The following is a 19,162-nucleotide window of genomic DNA, read 5'->3' on the forward strand; positions in this document are numbered from 1 at the left end:
GAAACTTAAACAGGGGAAGTTTAGATTGGATCTAAGGAGGAAATTCTCTACTGTGAGGGTGGTGAGGCACTGGAATGGGTTGCCCAGGGAGGTTGTGAGTGCTCCATCCCTGGCAGTGTTCAACGCTAGGTTGGGCAGAGCCTTGGGTGACATGGTTTAGTGTGAGGTGTCCCTGCCCATGGCAGGGGGGTTGGAACTGGATGCTCTTAAGGTCCTTTCCAACCCTAACTATTCTATGATTCTATGATAGTTTCATGGAGAGTGATGTATCTGTGCACTTCCTCAGCCCTAGATCTCTTGGTAGTCTGGGCTCAGATACTGTCTAGTAAATTCACACTTGCAAACAAACCCAAGCTGAGTAGGACCAACACATCTGCTATGTAAAAAGTGTGAAGGAGAGAGGTACATGGTCTGTGTGAAGAAGCAGGAGCCCAGTGTATGAGCTCTGCAACCCAGCCTTGTCCATGCTGCTCCAGGGGCTTGTGCAGTTAACTCAGGGACCAGCTCCCAAAGCGAAGTTACGTTTCAGGGTTAGCACTGACTTCCATGTCTGGTTTTTGTCATGGCCACTCATCTACTAGAATTTTGCTATTGCCAGGACATTTTTGCTTTCATTTAAAAGGGGTGGGTGGAGGATGTAAAAAACAGAGTTCTCTGTCACTGGAAACACATGCACAACATCTTCTGAAGTTTGAATAAGCTGCATTTTCGAACATGTGAGAATTCGCACTCAGGTGTTTAACTCTTGCCACTCTGAGCTGTCCCATTTCACTGCCTTTCTCATGATTGCGAATAAGTCAAAGTTACCAAGTAATTGTAAAGCTCTTTAAAGGTAAACAATGCTGCTGACCTATATTTCTAGCAGCGTGTGTTTTGCACCATAGTTGAAGAGGGAATTTCAATCAGTTCCACAGAAGTTATTTCTCTGTATTTCACTTTAGCCTTTCTTCTTTGTGTTCTGCATAGGTAAAGAGCCAGACAAATCTGGTTATTCCACACCTATGTTGTTGTCCGCTTCTCTTTAAACATGTATCTTAATGTGTGGTTATCATCTTGTTTGTTCTTGTTCTATGCGGTGGAATGGGTAAGACAGGCAACACATGCCAGAGGGGGCAGGACTTCTGACGAGTCTATTTGTTTGTCTGAAGCGTCCTGCTGCGTTCCTGCTGCGATTTTCCTTTCTGCATTATTACTTTTCCCAGACTTCAGCTTCCTTATGCCTGTATGGAATGATGGATCTAGTTAGTTGGCATGGATCTTCTTTCAGATCCCAGTGTTACGGGGATCAACTGAGAATGCACTGGGCACATTACCAGCTTCCCAGCCTTCAGTCTCCATTCCCACAGATGATAACTGGGCAAATTCCTCTGAGCTCTGGTGCTCATACTGTGTGTTTACATACTTCTGGAATAGCGCAATAACATCTGTGTGCATTCCATTGTTTATATTCCATTGGGAACAAAAATACATCCCCAATTTTCTGCATAATAATTCTGCCCATAGCATTTCAACGAGGAAATGCTGTCACCCTACACGGGCTTTGCTTTGAGTTTGCTGTATCCTCCATGATTCACCACTTTTACTCTTTAAGTTATTATTTGCTTTCATTTTTCCTTCCATTTCATCCATTGCACATCAGAAGTGCACAGGGAACTGTTCCGTATCTTCCAGCACAGAACTGTTCTTCATCCTTACAGTCCACACTTGCCCACAACGGGGTGTTGATGGCTATGGGCCACCATGCCCATTACTGATGCGTACATTGCTCTAGCACACCTCCAGTCACCATATTTATTAATGCTTACTTCCAAGGATAATTCCTACTGGTCCAATATTCTGTGGTGAATAATTCCAAGTATTTGTTTGAATTTACACAAAAAGAACATTTGAGTTTACACAAAAAAGAACATTCCATTTATGGAAATGCAGCAAATTCTGGGACACTTCTCACTGCAATGAATAATTATTTTACTTGTTCTCATCTTCCCTGTGAATGAAGGAGGAGGGATGAAAGAGGAATAAGTATTCAAAGTTGTGACAGGGTTCTTCATTTGAAAGCGTAGTGAAAAGGAAGTTGGAAGACTTTTCCTTCTCTTCTGAATTAATGCTTAAAGCTTCCTTTACATCTGTAAAGCCACCACCATTTCTAATGGGAAATGTACATTTATGGGTACAGATGAAAAGGAAAAATGTATTATAAAGAACCTCTATAATTATTTACTGCATTTCTCCATTTAGAAACAGTGTGAAAATGTTAGACCTACATTTTCCACAGCTATGGGTAGTTAGAAGTAAGTAGGCAAGCAAATACTGTTGGCTGGGAAGTGCAGCAGAGTTTCGAACTCAAATTGGAGATGATTTTCCCAATAATACTTCATATTATCCAACAGCATCTTCTGTTGTAGAATAGAATAGAATCATAGTATCAAGTAGTTTGGAAAAGACCTTAAAGATCATCAAGTCCTACCATTTTATTGCTAGGCTGCTAAGAACCACTCATCTGAAAGCTGCTTTAGCTAAAATGTTGAGTGAAAATGGCAAGTTCTGTGATGAACATCCCCAAGATCACCAACATTATTCTCTCCTTCTATATCTCATATACCAGCCATCCTTAAGAAAATAATGTAGATACTCATCAGGCCTTCATCCAACTGTCAGGAAAGGGACAAAGGAAAATAAGAAGCTGCAGCAAGACTAGTGGAGTTACAAGGATATACGATGAATATGCCTTTGCCTGCTAAAGACAGATCACATAAACAGATGGGAAGACCAGGTTAACAAGAACCCTGAAACCCCTCACACAGCTGTGCTTCATTCAGCCCACCGCAGACCCATGCTGTGTACATTCAGACTGAGCTTACCCATAGCAGCCAGTTGTTGAGAAGACACTTATGTTGACATTACAAGGATCTGAACATAAACAGTTTGGTGTCCTCAGTGGATCGGAAGGGTCATAAACACCAGTGATGAAGCCCGAAGGTTTGAATGGCTGTTGCTGTACCTGAGAGGAAGTTGTGTATTCCATGAGGAATGCTAAACCAAGGGTAAGATGGTGTCTGTATATAAATGTACACACACCAGTGCTTATTTTCACGTTCATAGCCAGAATCATTTCAGGAGGGGAAACAACCCTTTTTTGGCTAAGAAAAGGTCGTAGGTATATACTTACAATAGAACGCTGTAACCAGAATGTTTCAAATGCCATTGTTACCATATCGCACTTTGCTTTGCTTCTTGTTATTTCTAAGCAGTAGATTAAATGAGACTTCACCAAATGCTGAGTTTTACATTCCTGTCCCTCTGAGGATTTTAGTTAGAAAAGGCGTGAACTTAAAATGCTACTCCTGCAAGAGACAAATAAACGAAGCCCGCAGCAACCACAACCTGCACCGTTACTGATTAAAGAAAACAATCCACTGTAACTGCAAACTTCTATGGGGAATCTCCCTTAAGGAAAGAATCTGCTGCTCGCATCTGATCATAACTAATTCCAGCTAATGGCATTAACCTGCCCGAGGGGAGACTGAGATGAGCTCTTAGGCAGAAGCTCTTCCCTGTGAGGGTGCTGAGGCGCTGGCACAGGGTGCCCAGAGAAGCTGTGGCTGCCCCATCCCTGGCAGTGCTCAAGGCCAGGTTGGACACAGGGGCTTGGAGCAAGCTGCTCCAGTGGAAGGGAATTGGAACTGGATGAGCTTTAAGGTCCCTTCCAACCCAAACCATTATTTATTCTATGATAGAGCACCAAGCTGTTCTGCTTGATGCTGCCCTGCACAGCCACACATATGTGGGGTGTTTGGCTGAAGACGTGTGACCCGCTGTCCCTGATGGGGACCAGGGATGATGTGTCTGTCCTCCCTGCGCTCCTGTCCCTGTGCGGGAGGTGGTGGCTGGGAGCAACCAACCAGCACTTGTAGCAGGCTGGCTTTAAAACAAGCTATTGAAAACCCCACCTTGCAATGGAAGACACAGATTAAAATAAAAGGTAAGTTCTGCTTTATTGATTGAGACTTGTAAAGGCTCGTTCCAGCTTCCCCCTCCATAACCAGAGGGCGTTAGTGGGAATGGAAACTTAATGTAACTCTTCAAAGATTACTTTCAGCTAGTCAGAGCTATGGCATGTTCCAGCAACGGCTATAAAAGGATGTGTGTTAAATGGAGGAATGTCACAGAGGGCAGATGGAAAAGGAAGCAGCTTTTATTGAGGGAAAGGAGAAAGGGCAATCAAACCAAGTTCACTTGTGTGGAGGGTGTTGAGTGTGAATGCTGGGCTTAAAACCAAACCCAGCTTTGTGCTTTGTGATCAGGAGTGTGTTGAGGAACACGAGGCTCCTGAAACAGCTATGGGATGAGGCCGTGGCAGTGCCTAATGCTGCTGCTATGGCTTTAAACCAGGCAGGGAGTGTCAGTGTTTTGGGAGCTGAGCTGAGAACAGGCTCCCATGTAGCACTAAAGGAATTTCTCTCTGGTATGGTAACTCCAGCCAGAGTACAGCAGCACACATAATCCTTTGGCTGCAGCGTTAATAGAGTCCTTTTGCTTTTTACTGTTTAACTTTAAAGCTCCTGTTCAAAGTCATCAGGGCAATAAAGTGATCCTGCAGATTTACTTTGTGTTCTTGCAGACTCCAGCGCTTGCGGAAGGGTTTAATGCAAATAATATTGCATATTGCAGGAGAATCAGTTTTATTCATTTAAATAGCACGCTGGCTTCTGTACTCTGTGTGTCAGACTTGGGGTTTTGTGTTGTTGGGTATTTTTAATTATCTTGGGCTTAAAACTGCTGAGAACCTCTGTGTTCTGACTATTGATATCATTATTTCTTTCAGTCTTTCAATTAAGGAACTTGTATAATCTCAGAATCCTTTCAAAAAGGAGTATGTTGCATTTGAAACTAATACAGAGCAAACTTAGCTGCAAGCTCCTGCAGTAAATCACTTTGCGTATGCGTTGAAAGCTCAAAAGCAATTTATTTAACAGCTTTCTGATGATGCTTGTGAACAAAACGGTCGTTAATTGTTTCCACAGATGTTAATTACAAACAAAACCCCTGCTCTGCAGAGCTGGCTCAGCACCTGATTTGTAAAACCAGCTTAAATTGAAAAGCTTGATAGAAAGATGAACGCTGTTTTTCTGCTGGCTGGCATTGATTCACAGATCACCAAAGCTGTTCTTTTGTGATGATTGAATGAACACATTCAGTGCAGAAGGCCAATAGATAAAGCTTTCCTATACCTTGTCATATTTGTAGCTCCTTTTACGTTTAAAACCTGGGATCTATGAACGTATGTTAAATCTGGTCATGCTCAGATATGGAAGAAGAGTCATATTCTTCTGTAGCCAATGACAAGTGCTTAGGGATAGCTGGGAGATGAACTGTAACTTCTTAACTGTTAGATCTCTGAAAGCACAAAACTATGTAAGACCAAAACAGTCAAACACAAGTATTCAACCAAAAACCCCCAATCAATCAGCCTATGGAAAATGTTTAAGGTATTCTTCCAAAGAGTGCATACATGGATCCTGTTTGGTTGTGATCATTCTGTGATTCTCCTTACCTTGTCAATCTGCCTCTCCCAGTGTGTTTTTGTTTGGGCATGGAGACTGGGTGTAACAGCTGATGAAATCACTGGGACATGGGCCCTTCTCTGTGTCTGATATGGAAACATCCTAGTTTTGATGATATGAGGTGTTCAGGTATAGCAGGCACATAAATGTCTGTATTACGTAGTTGTGAATTAGGCATATGAATAGTAAAAGTAAAATCCAGCAGCTGTAACACCTGAGTTAGGTCTCTTTGTTGGTGCTATTTGAGCTTTGATAGCAATAGGCTGTTGGATTTATGATATGACAGGCTGATGAGCAGTGTTTCTTTCTAATGCCATAACCAAGCCCGTATTGCTATTAGTTATTATGTGTCTCATGGGATTTGTGGCTCTGGATGCAATCCAAAAGATACTGGTTCTCTGCACAGAAGGGAGCCTCACTTTAGAGATTTGTGTGCAGGAGACATCTCTATTATGTTGTGGCTTCAAAAGTGGGATGACTGTAGGTCAGTAGAACAGAGGATTTAACCTAAAGCATCTCTTTGAGTTAAGTGGCTGATGTTGTGAATGAGAGATTAATTATAAGCAGTGTGTGGGTACTAGTTGTGCAGTATGCAAATGCACTAAATTAATGACTTAATTCCTTGCTGTGCTCCCTTCTGCCATGGAAGATGACAGAGGCTTTAGAAGGCGACAAAACATGCAGCTCTTCATCTTCTGAAGACACCTGTGGGGTATTTCTCCTGCCTAGCACCCAAATCAGCCGATGAAAATCTGTGATGGCAGCAGCAAAGAGGAGGAGTAATAATGAATTAATTCTCACTTCGTTCTTGCCAACTGCTGGAGGCATTTGGGCAAATTGACCTAATTTCGTCAGGTTCTTCATGTGGTTCCCCCTCCCTTCCCTGCCCTGCTGGGAAAGGAAAGGAGGTCATTTTTGTCTACAAATGGCCTTAAATCTGCTCTTCATTTGGCTGGTACGATGAGGCATTGATTTGTGGCCCACCTCCCAGAGTGACCCAACCATAGCTCTCATAAGAAGACGTGATGCATTGACACAGTAAGCGTGCAGCATCGGGGATGCCTTATTGTGAGTTTACCAACTTGTCCTCCTTCCCTGGTGGGTCAAGGCCAGTGCATGCTCCAAAGACTGACTGTCTGTGGGGTTGAGCTGATGTAGTTGAAGGAGTTCCTCTTCTGCCGAGATATAAATATGACCACTTCAGAGAATCCCAGACTGGTTTGGGTTGGAAGGGACCTTAAAGCTCATCTAATTCCAACCCCTGCCACGGGCAGGGACCCCTTCCACTGGAGCAGCTTGCTCCAAGCCCCTGTGTCCAACCTGGCCTTGAGCACTGCCAGGGATGGGGCAGCCACAGCTTCTCTGGGCACCCTGTGCCAGCGCCTCAGCACCCTCACAGGGAAGAGCTTCTGCCTAAGAGCTCAGCTCAGTCTCCCCTCTGGCAGGTTAAAGCCATTCCCCTTGGCCTGTCCCTACAGGCCCTTGTCCAAAGCCCCTCTCCAGGCTTCTTGTAGCCCCTTTAGACACTGGAGCTGCTCTAAGGTCTCTTTGGATCCTTCGTCAGGCTCAACAACCCAACGTTGGCCTTCTGTTTTCTACATCTAACAGTCAAGTGGGGTAGGCTCTGGGGTGTAGTGGTGGTCTGTGTGTGGCAGTTGGCCATGGATGTGCTCCAGCATCACCACGCCAGCACCCCAGAATTCACTGTTTTGGTTGGTTGCGTATTTTTTTTCCCTGGTAATTAATTTAATAATGCATTTTTTTCGTAGTTCTGTCTGCATACATATGCTGAAATCTACTCCAAGCAAACTTTCTCATGCAAACAAAACCAAGGCTGCCCGAATCATAGCACCAAAAGCAGAACAGAGCTCTGTTAGCTGAGCTCTATTTTTATATTTCTTTTTTTCTGGCTGGAAGAAACAAATTCCCCTATATAAATCTGGATGTTCTGGGCGTTTTCTGCCATATATTGTGGATTTGAGGCCAACATATATACTTAGATAAATATCCCAAATGCCAGATGTCAGCACATGCTGGGTAAGTGCTTAACAGTCATGAAACCAGGAGCCCTTGGTCGATCCCAGAGGAAAGCAGTATGATAAAGGAGACTTCTGCAAACAAAGCTGTAGTGAGGGGGTTCCTCCGGGGAAAGGCAGAGGATATGAGAGTTAATCAAAGCTGCCCTAAGTGTAAAGGAAGGTTTTTTGTGCTTTCAGTGTACCCTGACCTTTTCCATTGCTCATTCCACGGGCTTGCCTTGTCCACTGGGTGTCTCTCCCTCCTGGCTCTGATCACAAGAAGCCTTTGGTTGTGTGAGCGCACACGGTGTTCACACAGAGGAGTGTGAATCACTGCTATTTATTGGCTACTTCTGGAACAAAATAGACCTAAAACAGAGAGTAAAAGCACCCCAAGAGGTTAGTTGGAATTGTGCCCTGTGCTTTCCATTTATTTTCAAGTGGTTCTGTCATCAGTCCATACACTTAGAATCATAGAATCATAGAATAGTTAGGGTTGGAAAGGACCTCAAGATCATCCAGTTCCAACCCCCCTGCCATGGGCAGGGACACCTCACACTAAACCATCCCACACAAGGCTTCATCCAACCTGGCCTTGAACACTGCCAGGGATGGAGCACTCACAACCTCCCTGGGCAACTGATTCCAGTGCCTCACCACCCTTACAGGAAAGAATTTCCTCCTTATATACAATCTAAACTTCTCCTGTTTAAGTTTTAACCCGTTACCCCTTGTCCTGTCACTACAGTCCCTGACGAAGAGTCCCTCCCCAGCATCCCTATAGGCCCCCTTCAGGTACTGGAAGGCTGCTCTGAGGTCTCCACGCAGCCTTCTCTTCTCCAGGCTGAACAGCCCCAACTTCCTCAGCCTATCTTCATACAGGAGGTGCTCCAGTCCCTGATCATCCTCGTGGCCTCCTCTGGACTTGTTCCAGCAGTTCCATGTCCTTTTTATGTTGAGGACCCCAGAACTGCACACAATGCTCCAGGTGAGGTCTCACAAGAGCAGAGCAGAGGGGCAGGATCACCTCCTTCGCCCTGCTGGTCACGCTCCTTTTGATGCAGCCCAGGATCCGGTTGGTTTCTGGGCTGCGAGCGCACACTGCAGCCGGCTCATGTTCATTTTCTCATCGACCAGCACCCCAAGTCCTTCTCTGCAGGGCCGCTCTGAATCTCTTCTTTGCCCAGTTAGGTATCTTTATGCTGACTGTGCTTTAGGCTTCTTACGATTACAGCAATGGCTTAAAACAACAGTGATGGTATGATGAAGGTGACCTGATGAAGCAGTTTTCCTTCTATTTCACTACTTCTTGAGGATTTAAAATGGAGCTTCTTCATTCAAACACGATTTTTGCTCTACACTTGTTTCTCTCTACTTCTTTTGTTGTACTTGAAGAGCATCCTCAGCTACTATTCAAAGTAGCTCTTACCAGACCTCCTTTGCCTTCTAAAGGTACTTCTGCCAAAAGAAGGTGTCACATTAGTGTAATACCATTTTTATAACTTTTACTAAGAAACTGCAGCATTTCCTGTGGCTATTATTACCAAAAGGCAGCATGATGAGGAATCAGGCCCTCCGTTTCAGTTCAGAGGTATTCCGAGCTTTGTTGAAGTGGGAGGGAAAGAATCTGGACTTGGATTCAAGTGCTGGGTCTTGACTGATATTGACTTTAACTTGACTCCAAAGATACTGCTGATATTATGAGTGACAAAGTTCATGACCTGTTTCCATCCTTTCTCACTTTAAACATGCTTAGCAAGGAAGCATTTGCCAGGCTTGGAAAAAGAGAAGACGATACCCTCCTTGGGTCAGTAAAGGCCCTGGCTGCTTGAGAACAATTGTTGCATTCTTCTCTCCTTCTTCTTTTCCTAGTGCTTATTTTTGGCTCAACCACTTCCTTCTGTTTTTCTGTCATTCGGTAAAAAAAATGGCTTGGCTTTGGAACCTGCAAGTTCCATCAAAGTAATGAAAACTTCCCCAACAGTTGTCTGTCAATGAGCAGAACACTTTTGTAGTCTCCAAAACAGCAGTAGCTGTTTAAATTGTTCTTTTTTTCATCCTAGGGTGCTCCACAAGACTCAGAATTAGGCCAACCTCCTGGGAATGGACATGGTTTAAAAAGGAGCCCTCAGGAAAACAGCCCTGAAAGACCTGGAGGTCAGGACACCTCGGATCTTCCAGCTGAGAGCACATCTCCATCAATCCCAAGGCCTACAAGGTAAGACAAGAAGTTTCACCCTGTGAATAGAATTGAAGCACTGCTGCTGCTGAAGGTTGGCGGCTGTTTGTTAGGGTTCTGTTCTTGTGTAGCTGATTTTCAAGCTCTGTCATCCTGATGGATGATGGTGACGCAGCCTCCAAAATAACCTGACAAAACAAGACTGCTTACTGTTTACTAAACCCACTTTCTCGCCTTACTGTGTATCTATAAACAAGACTCCAGCTGTTGTAGTAACCCTTGACCTAAGCTTTCTATGCCTTTGCTCACGCTAATAAACTCTCCTCTGAGCCAAACACTGGAGAGTCTTGTGTAGTCATATATAATTGTGAAGTAAGGTGTAATTGTAACCGATGTGAAATGCCGTGCTCAGCTCTGTATAACAAACCTACCAAAAGGTGCCAACCCAGCTACTGTTTATTAGCATTGCACTCCTTAAAATGCCTTAAAATTCACCCTAAATACATAGGACTACTTTCAGAGTTAAGTTATTCTTCAGTGTTATTAAGGACGGCAGAAGGTAACATGATCTGGATTGTGTTAAATATCCCAAAGGGAGTATTTTCTCTGAAGCATTAATACTTGAATGCTTGATTTTTTCCATGCTACCTGGGTTTCCATCTGCTGCAAGTGAAGGCATTGTCTAATACTAGCATGTTTTTAACAGGGCTGCATACATTCCAGATAGTGAGTGTTACCTGGGATAGAACAATAAATACAACTTAGATGGAATAGCAGTAACTTGCTGATAAATATATAGGATTTTTAGGCTGTTTTCACAAATTTCTGTCAGATTGGAGAATTCACTGCAGAAGGATTTGCTGAATCCTTTTCAAGTGGAGTATGTGTGATACGGGCCTTTTCCTGTTTCCGGGGTACCATTTCTGATTGCCACTGTCCCTGAAAGATGTAAACGTGAGAACTGAACAAGAAAAATAGTAGCCAAGAAAAATACTTCAGATGCTTGTAAGTTAATGCTATCCCAGGCATATCTCTAAAAAGGACATGGAACTGCTGGAACAAGTCCAGAGGAGGCCACGAGGATGATCAGGGGCTGGAGCACCTCCTGTATGAAGACAGGCTGAGGAAGTTGGGGCTGTTCAGCCTGGAGAAGAGAAGGCTGTGTGGAGACCTCAGAGCAGCCTTCCAGTATCTGAAGGGGGCCTATAGGGATGCTGGGGAGGGACTCTTCATCAGGGACTGTAACGACATGACAAGGGGTAACGGGTTCAAACTTAAACAGGGGAAGTTTAGATTGGATCTAAGGAGGAAATTCTTTCCTGTTAGGGTGGTGAGGCACTGGAATGGGTTGCCCAGGGAGGTTGTGAGTGCTCCATCCCTGGCGGTGTTCAAGGCCAGGTTGGATGAAGCCTTGGGTGGGATGGTTTAGTGTGAGGTGTCCCTGCCCATGGCAGGGGGGTTGGAACGGGATGATCTTGAGGTCCTTTCCAACCCTAACTATTCTATGATTCTATGATTCTAACAAACTCTTCTTCTACCTTTTTCATAAGAAATTATGAAGATTAGCCATTTCTTTACCATGAAGGTGGTTGAATGCTGGAATAGGCTTCCTAGAGAAGTGGTCCATGCTCCAAGCCTGCCAGTATCTAAAGAGACATTTGAACAATGCCCTTAAAAGCATGGTTAGACTTTTGGTAGCCCTGACATGGTCAGGCAGTTGAATCAAGGTGGGTCCCTTCTAGTATTCCCTTCCCTCCCTTAATTCACTTAACAAATGCTACACGTATCCTCCAGTTTCTAGTTTCTTTCAATGATATTGTGCATAAACTATTGTATGGGTGTGTAATGGTGAGTAGCTGTGCTGTCCTAGCTGAAGAAAATATACATTTCTTGTAAGCTACTTCAAATGTGATGCATTCTGATTTGTGACATTAAAACATTAATTTTCTGCTCTTCTTCTCAGTTATACAGGTTATATTATGGGAAGGGGTAAAATAATGAGTATTATTAACTGCAGAATTGTATAGTAGGCCTATCATGAGTAATATTCCTGCAAATTAGAGTTGTTTGTGAAGCTACAAAATGACAGGTATTAGACTGTGTTCTTAAAACTGCAACACCCATACACCCTCTCACTGACAGCATTAGTACCAGCATCCACCTAACGCAGTGATTGTGCCATCTGCTGGGACCGGCCTCCTGCCCTGCCTCTATCCTGTGAATGAAGCAGCAGAACTCACCTCTGGGGGCTGAAATTGTGTGTTTTCTTCCCGTTTCTCAGGAAGCATCTCTGTACAGTTACTTGCTCGTCCATATTTCAAGGAAGATCTATACACAACTTTCTCCAATAGATGCCTATAAAGACCCCTCTAACTGCTACCAAAATACTGGTAGGGACAGGATGGGCCCAGTGTAGATGCTAAGATGTTGCCAGAAAGCAGCAAGAAGCATGCAGAGACTTAAAGCTTCTGACATTCTTACTCCACTCATCTGTGGAAACGTAAGGAACTCAGGTACACAAAAGCAGCAGGGAGCAGCCTCAGAGCCCTGAGGAAGTAGCTCTGCATCACTCCTGTGATATTTGGTTCAGTACTAAAGTTCAAAACGTATCACATCAAGGAGGGATGTTTGGGGGACAGCAGTTTGGTTTACCCTGGTCAGCAACTGGTCACCCTTCCTCTACTTGTGCCTCCAACAAAGAAATAGGTGGCAAAATGGTATCAAGCAGCCGGGAATGAAGCTGTGTTCATCCATGCAGCAGGACTCTGCTGCTCTCACCCAGGCATCTGGTGAAAACAGTGCTTGATGAGATGTGCATGCAGGCACAGCTAGGAAAGAAGAGGGATGAAAACTGTTGGGGTTTTCTGGTGGTGTAAAGGAGAAAGTGTCGGCTTCAAGTTTCTCTAGGTACTCAGATATAGGAAACCATTTAATGCAGCCCACAGACAGGCCTGTATCACTGTCAGTACTAGGAGGTGGCAAACATCTCAGAGCCTCATCACCTGAATATTTGACTTGAGACTTGTAGAATTTCTCATCTGTCTTGTGTCTTCGTATGGGTGGACCTTTGTATCTTCATCCTGTGGGCCAGCGAAAATGGCCACTGTGAGAAACAGAGCTACGAGGTCTTGGCTGAAGACCGCACCGTGGCTTTAACACAACAAGGAATAGCCTGTCCTAGTGGTGGAGTCCCCTTTGAGAACACAGAAATCTACTACATGTGTACTAAACTTACAAGCAAGATCCCTTCTTTTGTTTGTTTGGTGACTTGGGTTTACCAGAATTTAACCCTCAAATTATTGATTCCATGCTATTCTTTTCCAAAACCAGCTACTCCTCATAAAGGAATAGTGTGGAATTTAGCATAATGCAGGACTCAGAACAGCAGCTTTCCAAAATAGTTATTCTTTTATCTCCAAGTAGAAAGTATCTCTCTTCTTCCTACTGTAGTGATGGTAGAGATAACTGGTTAATAGAGTCTGATCTGAAGCCAGATGCTGTCTGACAAGGAACTGGGACAGGTAACTTTCTCCCAGTGGGTCTGGAGTTTAGTAGAGGCACAAGTCCAGGATCCAGCTATAAGCAGGTGTAGGAGCAGTAAGCACGAATAGAAAGATAACAGACACTGGAGCTGAGGTGTGGGGTGTGATGGTTTACGTCAGCATGGCACCTTTTGGAAGACTGTGTTGACTGAAGAAGTAGTTGCACACTGATGTGGTTTGGAACAATGGGACTGAGTGCATCTGTCACCCACCCAGCACATTACACTGTCCGGACTGATGTTAGAATGGGCCAGCGTAGTAACAGAGACTGTGGGGTGGGGTCTCTTATCTTGGGGTTTGAGTATCTGTGGTTTGGCTGCAGCAAGTGCAGTCTTGCTTTAGCATTTATGCATTTTTTACATTAGCACAGTCAGTTTTAGACGTGGAGCTGTTGGAGCAAAGCCAGAGGGGGCCATGGAGGTGCTGCGAGGGCTGGAGCAGCTCTGCTCTGGAGCCAGGCTGAGAGAGCTGGGCTGGGGCAACCTGGAGAAGAGAAGGCTCCTGAAGGGGAGACCTGAGAGCAGCTCCAGTGCCTAAAGGGGCTGCAGGAAACATGGGGGTTTGGGATAAGGGATGTAGGGACAGGCCAAGGGGAATGGCTTGAACCTGCCCGAGGGGAGACTGAGCTGAGCTCTTAGGCAGAAGCTCTTCCCTGTGAGGGTGCTGAGGCGCTGGCACAGGGTGCCCAGAGAAGCTGTGGCTGCCCCATCCCTGGCAGTGCTCAAGGCCAGGTTGGACACAGGGGCTTGGAGCAAGCTGCTCCAGTGGAAGGGGTCCCTGCCCGTGGCAGGGGCTGGAACTGGATGAGCTTTAATGCCCCTTCCAACACAAACCAGTCTGGGATTCTGTGATTCTATAATGTTCTATGACTAATTTGTCTTTTTTTTTAATGCATTGCTCAAAAATGGCATTTTTTTATTCCTTTTCAAAACGTGAGTACTGAGAACCTTTAGACTCGTGTTGCAGCTGGCTAAAACAGCTTTACACTTCCCTATGCAAAATCATGACTTGCGTGAGAGGAATGTTACACGGGTGAGTCAGCTCGAAGAGATTCATCAGATTCCTGTTCCAGGAAGCATATTGGATGGACAGGAGCTCAGGCGATTACTCTTTATGTAGCCTTACCCCTGAAACTGCTGGCACACGTCTGCTTTGGGTGGCTTCTATCTCGTATCCTGCCAAAATAGAAACAAAGACAATACACGGAAAATCTTTGAAGTTTCCCATTCCAGGCTGTTTATTTTTAACTCCCTCCCTTATGCTGCTTTGAATGTGCCTTTTCCACCCTGACGTGAACTCTTATAGTCTTAAGAGCATATGACCCGTCATTAGGATGGAGTATCTCTGTATGGAAAACTACCATGATTGCTTTTTTCCGGTCTCCTGGGTGGCTTTTTTCCACCCTCCATAAATTCCCAGCAATTGTTTCAGTCACTTTTAAGTTCTTATATTTTAGGATTTAGGATATCTGTGATTTTTATTGTAAAATACTCTGTTTCAGTCCATTTTTTACCTGTTTTTACCTCATTAGTCCTTCAGGCTGTTAAGTAACACCATCAACAGTTAATCTATCTGGCAACTTCCCATGTGGAGCAAAGTGCTGAAGAAGTAGAATATAGTCCGCAAGGCTCAGGCTTTGCATGGTGTCCGCATGGGATGTAACCATCCCTTATCCTGGGGCACATAGACTAAAACTGGGGAAGCCATAGCTGGACAACTCTACCCCAGAGAGGCTTTTCCAGCAGGTTTAGGAAGAAGCAGTATAAAAGTAGTCCAGGGAATAAGCACTGTTCTTGGATGGATTTGGCTGCTCTCCCATCCGGAATGCTGTGCTTAGATCCTGTGGGACCCACAGAACCACTGCAGAAGGGCAAGCAGAAGCTGCCCCACATCCTGTGGGACCGTCCATTCAGTGCTGTGCTTCCTGCTGACTGTCCTGATATCTTAGATGGAGACCAGGAGCCGGCCATGGGACTGGAACTGAAGATTAGTGGCTGGGGGGTTGGAACTAGATGGTGTTAAGGTCCTTTCCAACCCAAACCATTCTATGATTCTATGATGGGGCCACGTTTGCTCACTGCAGCAGTAGTTCAGCTTTGCTTTCTTAGCGTTAGAATCATTCAGTTGGGTCACGCTTAAAATACTGCAGGCCCTGCATTTTGTATGGAGCAAGGAGGTGAAAAGTGGCTGGGGGTGGGGGGAGAAGGGAAGGGCAGTTCCCGGGAGGATCATATGGATCATTATTCCTGCTTCACTTTTTCCTGAAAGCTTAGATGAACGGGGAGGGTGGGGGAAGCTGGCTGCTGTTAGCAGCCCTTTAGCCATGATGGATTTCTCATGTGGTTGTTTACACTGAAGAGTTCAAATAGCCACTTGCTCTGCCTCTGAAACTCCGACTGCTTCCTTATTATTATTAAAGGGAATGTGGAAGTGATTTCCATGCTCCTCATTGACTCGCAGTACCTCTTAGGGACAGATTAAAACGCAGCGTTCTTTAACTCAAGCCCTCTAGTACAGTGGGTCCAAATGTGTAAACTCCAAATGTGGGCGCTGATCCCTCAAGTGTCAGGGGAAGCAAAGCAGGAGCATTTGAGAAGCAGCTGTACATGTGCCATGGCCGCAGAGCTGCCTGTGCATTGGTGCCCTTTGGTGCCTTCTAAATTCATCCTCAGATTTCAGGCTCTTGCACCCCTGGGAATACAATCACTCAGGCCTCCGAGTTACATCAGTGTGGATGGCAACCGTATGTGACCTCTGGGTTTCATAGGCTTCAGCACTTGATGTTTTTCCCTCCCAAGTGTGACTGGGTTGAAAGGCTGCCTGTCCTTTCAACAACTGCTGTGTGGTTTAGAGGGGAGCAAAGGCATAAGAATGGGAAAATCTAAATTATCTATGATTTTCTGTTGTTAGATCAACATTTCTTGTTGTTTAGCAAATAGATGTAACGTATTTGAGCATCCCTACCCCTCCACAGCCCCCTTCAGATAGGAAACACCAGGCAGCTTTGCTGCCTTCTGCTGCTTTTGTCTTCTGTCCCCTTATTTTTGCTGTGGATTGCAAAACAGAGCAATATGTGATTTCAAGTGTTACTGGCTGGTAGATTGGGTATTGCTCTTAATCAGTTAAGATTTATTTATGGCAGATGCACCATAAGTCATCGATTTCTTAACATCCTTTACAGCTTCACACCCTAAACACAAACCAGGCAGCGCTGTCCTAATAAACGCCTTAGTGACTGGGCAGTACTCTCATACAGTTGGAGGTTAATTCAAACTTGCCCCAGTATATTGTGAAGGTGGAAGAGGTTAACTACGGGTATCAAAAATTCATTCTAACATTTGCAGTGTGCTTCTGCAGGAGCAATTTCTCAGTAATTACTTATTCAAAACAAATGTTTTAGGCATATTAGGCTTTAACTCATTGTTATTTGATGTTGCAAGCGGAAGGCTAGCATTCATATGGCTAGGGCCTTGAACTCGCAAATCCTTAACTGTGTGCTTAATCTCTCAAACAAGGGAAAAGTTCCCTTTGAAAACACTTGAGAGCAATGGGACACCTGTATATCTCAGTTAGGCACGCACCTAGGTCTTTGTGTGTCTGCTTTTTCTTTTGTTTTAAACATATCATCACCTATGAGCAGTAATTATTCCTGGCAAAATGACTCCTTCTGCCCTAAGCTGCACATGAGTTATGAGAAACTCTGATGTTCTTTCATGCGTTGCTGTTTGCATGGTTTGTTTTAAATATGAAGGAATTTTCCCCTCAATAATCTCAAACTCGTTCAGATTGCAAACAAAAGGGATCGAGTAACCACAAAAGAGAACATGCTTTATTGTCCTATGTTTAGAAAAGCAGACCTTTGAGGGTCACAGCTTTATATTGCTCATATTGAATGGGTTGTCTGAAAATACATGCTCCCTGCAGGTAACTGTTCATTGCTGCTATATTTTCATGTAGATTGGGATTTACGCAGGGGAATTATCTCCAGCGTGTGGTGTCATTTCCCTGTAGTTTTATTCCCTTTAAAAAAGAGTGGAGGATAATGGGACTCAGTGTGACCTTGGGAGGTCATCTCCTCCATCCTTCTGCCCTAAAGCAGAATCAATGTGCTTAAGCCATTCCCAACAGATGTTGGTCTAACCCCAGCAGCGTCTTGCAGACAGAAAAGCAAGATTACAGAAAATGGAAAGGAAAATGCGGGATATGTCCTTTATGTAGTTTTCCTTGTTACCTAAACCAGAAGGAGATATCCAAACAGGTCAGTTTGGACATATGTTATGAATGAAACCTCAAATCTTTCAATTCTATATTCTGTCCTGAATAAAACATTGAAGCAAGCTCCAGTAGCATGGATGATGAATATGTACTACTTCATTCTGAAAGTGGTATCTTAAGTTGCTGTCACAGCACTGTCACTTTAATTCTATTCAGCATACATTCATTACAAAGTTGTCCTGATTCCTTCACCTACTCCAGAGTAAAACGAATCAGATTTCAGCATTATCCATCCCCAGGAAAAATTATTCAGTTGATCCGTAATGCTGAATAGTTCCTAGGATTGTCACCAGCCCTTGAACCTCCTAAATCACAGGTTTACTACTACGACTCTTCACAATGTTGCTACCAGAATGGCAATAGGTTGGGGACCTTAAAGCTCATCCAGCTCCAACCCCTGCCACGGGCAGGGACCCCTTCCACTGGAGCAGCTTGCTCCAAGCCCCTGTGTCCAACCTGGCCTTGAGCACTGCCAGGGATGGGGCAGCCACAGCTTCTCTGGGCACCCTGTGCCAGCGCCTCAGCACCCTCACAGGGAAGAGCTTCTGCCTAAGAGCTCAGCTCAGTCTCCCCTCGGGCAGGTTCAAGCCATTCCCCTTGGCCTGTCCCTACAGGCCCTTGTCCAAAGCCCCTCTCCAGGTTTCCTGGAGCCCCTTTAGGCACTGGAGCTGCTCTGAGGTCTCTCCTAAGATACGAATACGTACAATAGGGAAAACTTACAATATGAATTGTATGTTATAGATATTTTACCTTAGATTTGAGGCTTACCCTTAACAGATTAATTTCAATAGCTCTTTAAAGGTGAGTTTATTTTCCACTGCAGTGACTCTGAAGACGGGTTTTAGGATCCAAGATAGATTCAAGGTCCATTTTACATTCATAAAGAAATTGTTCGTTGCTTTGGGCAGTCTTCAATATAAAGAGGGGTTCTGACTCTCCTGGAAGTGTATTTTGCGTGCTGTAGCACAGCGCCAGAGCATGCATGTCTGGTGCTGCCTCAACAGTCACTGAAGGGTTAAACACTGAACTGTAGGGACATGGGAGCCGGTCAGTAACTCACTTCACCTCCAGCAAGTACTTTGTGTGTAAAACTTGGGCAGAGAAAGGGAGAAAAGCTTCACAGATTTCTGGAGATGACTTAAAACCCAACCTATGCTTCCAGAAGGTGTTTTAAGCATCTTTGATAGCTCCAGTTTGTAGGGTACTTTGTGTATCTGCAACACAGGCTGCTCCTGCTAAGCTGTGGCAAAGCTCCAGTGATAATGATGATGAACCACCTCTCCCTGTGCGGCTATGGAGCTAGAGTGTGCTGCCGTCCCACTGACCTCCAGGCATTTAGCAGTGTCTTGTCTGTGTGCCTTGCTTTGGTTGGTTGGTGTGTGTATGTGGGGGAGATTTATTACCTCAAGTAAATGATGCTCCATGCTGCTAGGTGCAATTCTACACCAGTTTAGAGTTGGTATTTCACTCCCTGTTCTCCAAGGTGGTGAAAACATGCCCAGGCTTCCCAGGGATGGTGAGGGAGAGAACAAGGGTAACCTGTTTCATCACCTCCAAACCTTGGTGTCCATACAGTGCACTTGG

At 44.7% G+C, this 19,162-nt stretch overlaps 1 protein-coding gene across 6 annotated transcripts in view; it reads left to right on the top strand.

Annotated features, from left to right (window-relative positions):
* The window catches only part of TACC2 (transforming acidic coiled-coil containing protein 2), a 150,102-nt gene that overhangs the window by 21,608 nt on the left and 109,332 nt on the right, over nt 1–19,162 (top strand). For all 6 annotated transcript variants that reach the window (XM_065672408.1, XM_065672411.1, XM_065672412.1 and 3 more), the window contains exon 4: nt 9,646–9,800. In XM_065672408.1, coding sequence (XP_065528480.1) covers nt 9,646–9,800 — 155 coding nt within the window. The remainder of the gene's footprint in view (nt 1–9,645; nt 9,801–19,162) is intronic.

Source organism: Lathamus discolor, chromosome 3 (genome assembly GCF_037157495.1).
Source record: "Lathamus discolor isolate bLatDis1 chromosome 3, bLatDis1.hap1, whole genome shotgun sequence".
NCBI classification, from domain to species: domain Eukaryota; kingdom Metazoa; phylum Chordata; class Aves; order Psittaciformes; family Psittacidae; genus Lathamus; species Lathamus discolor.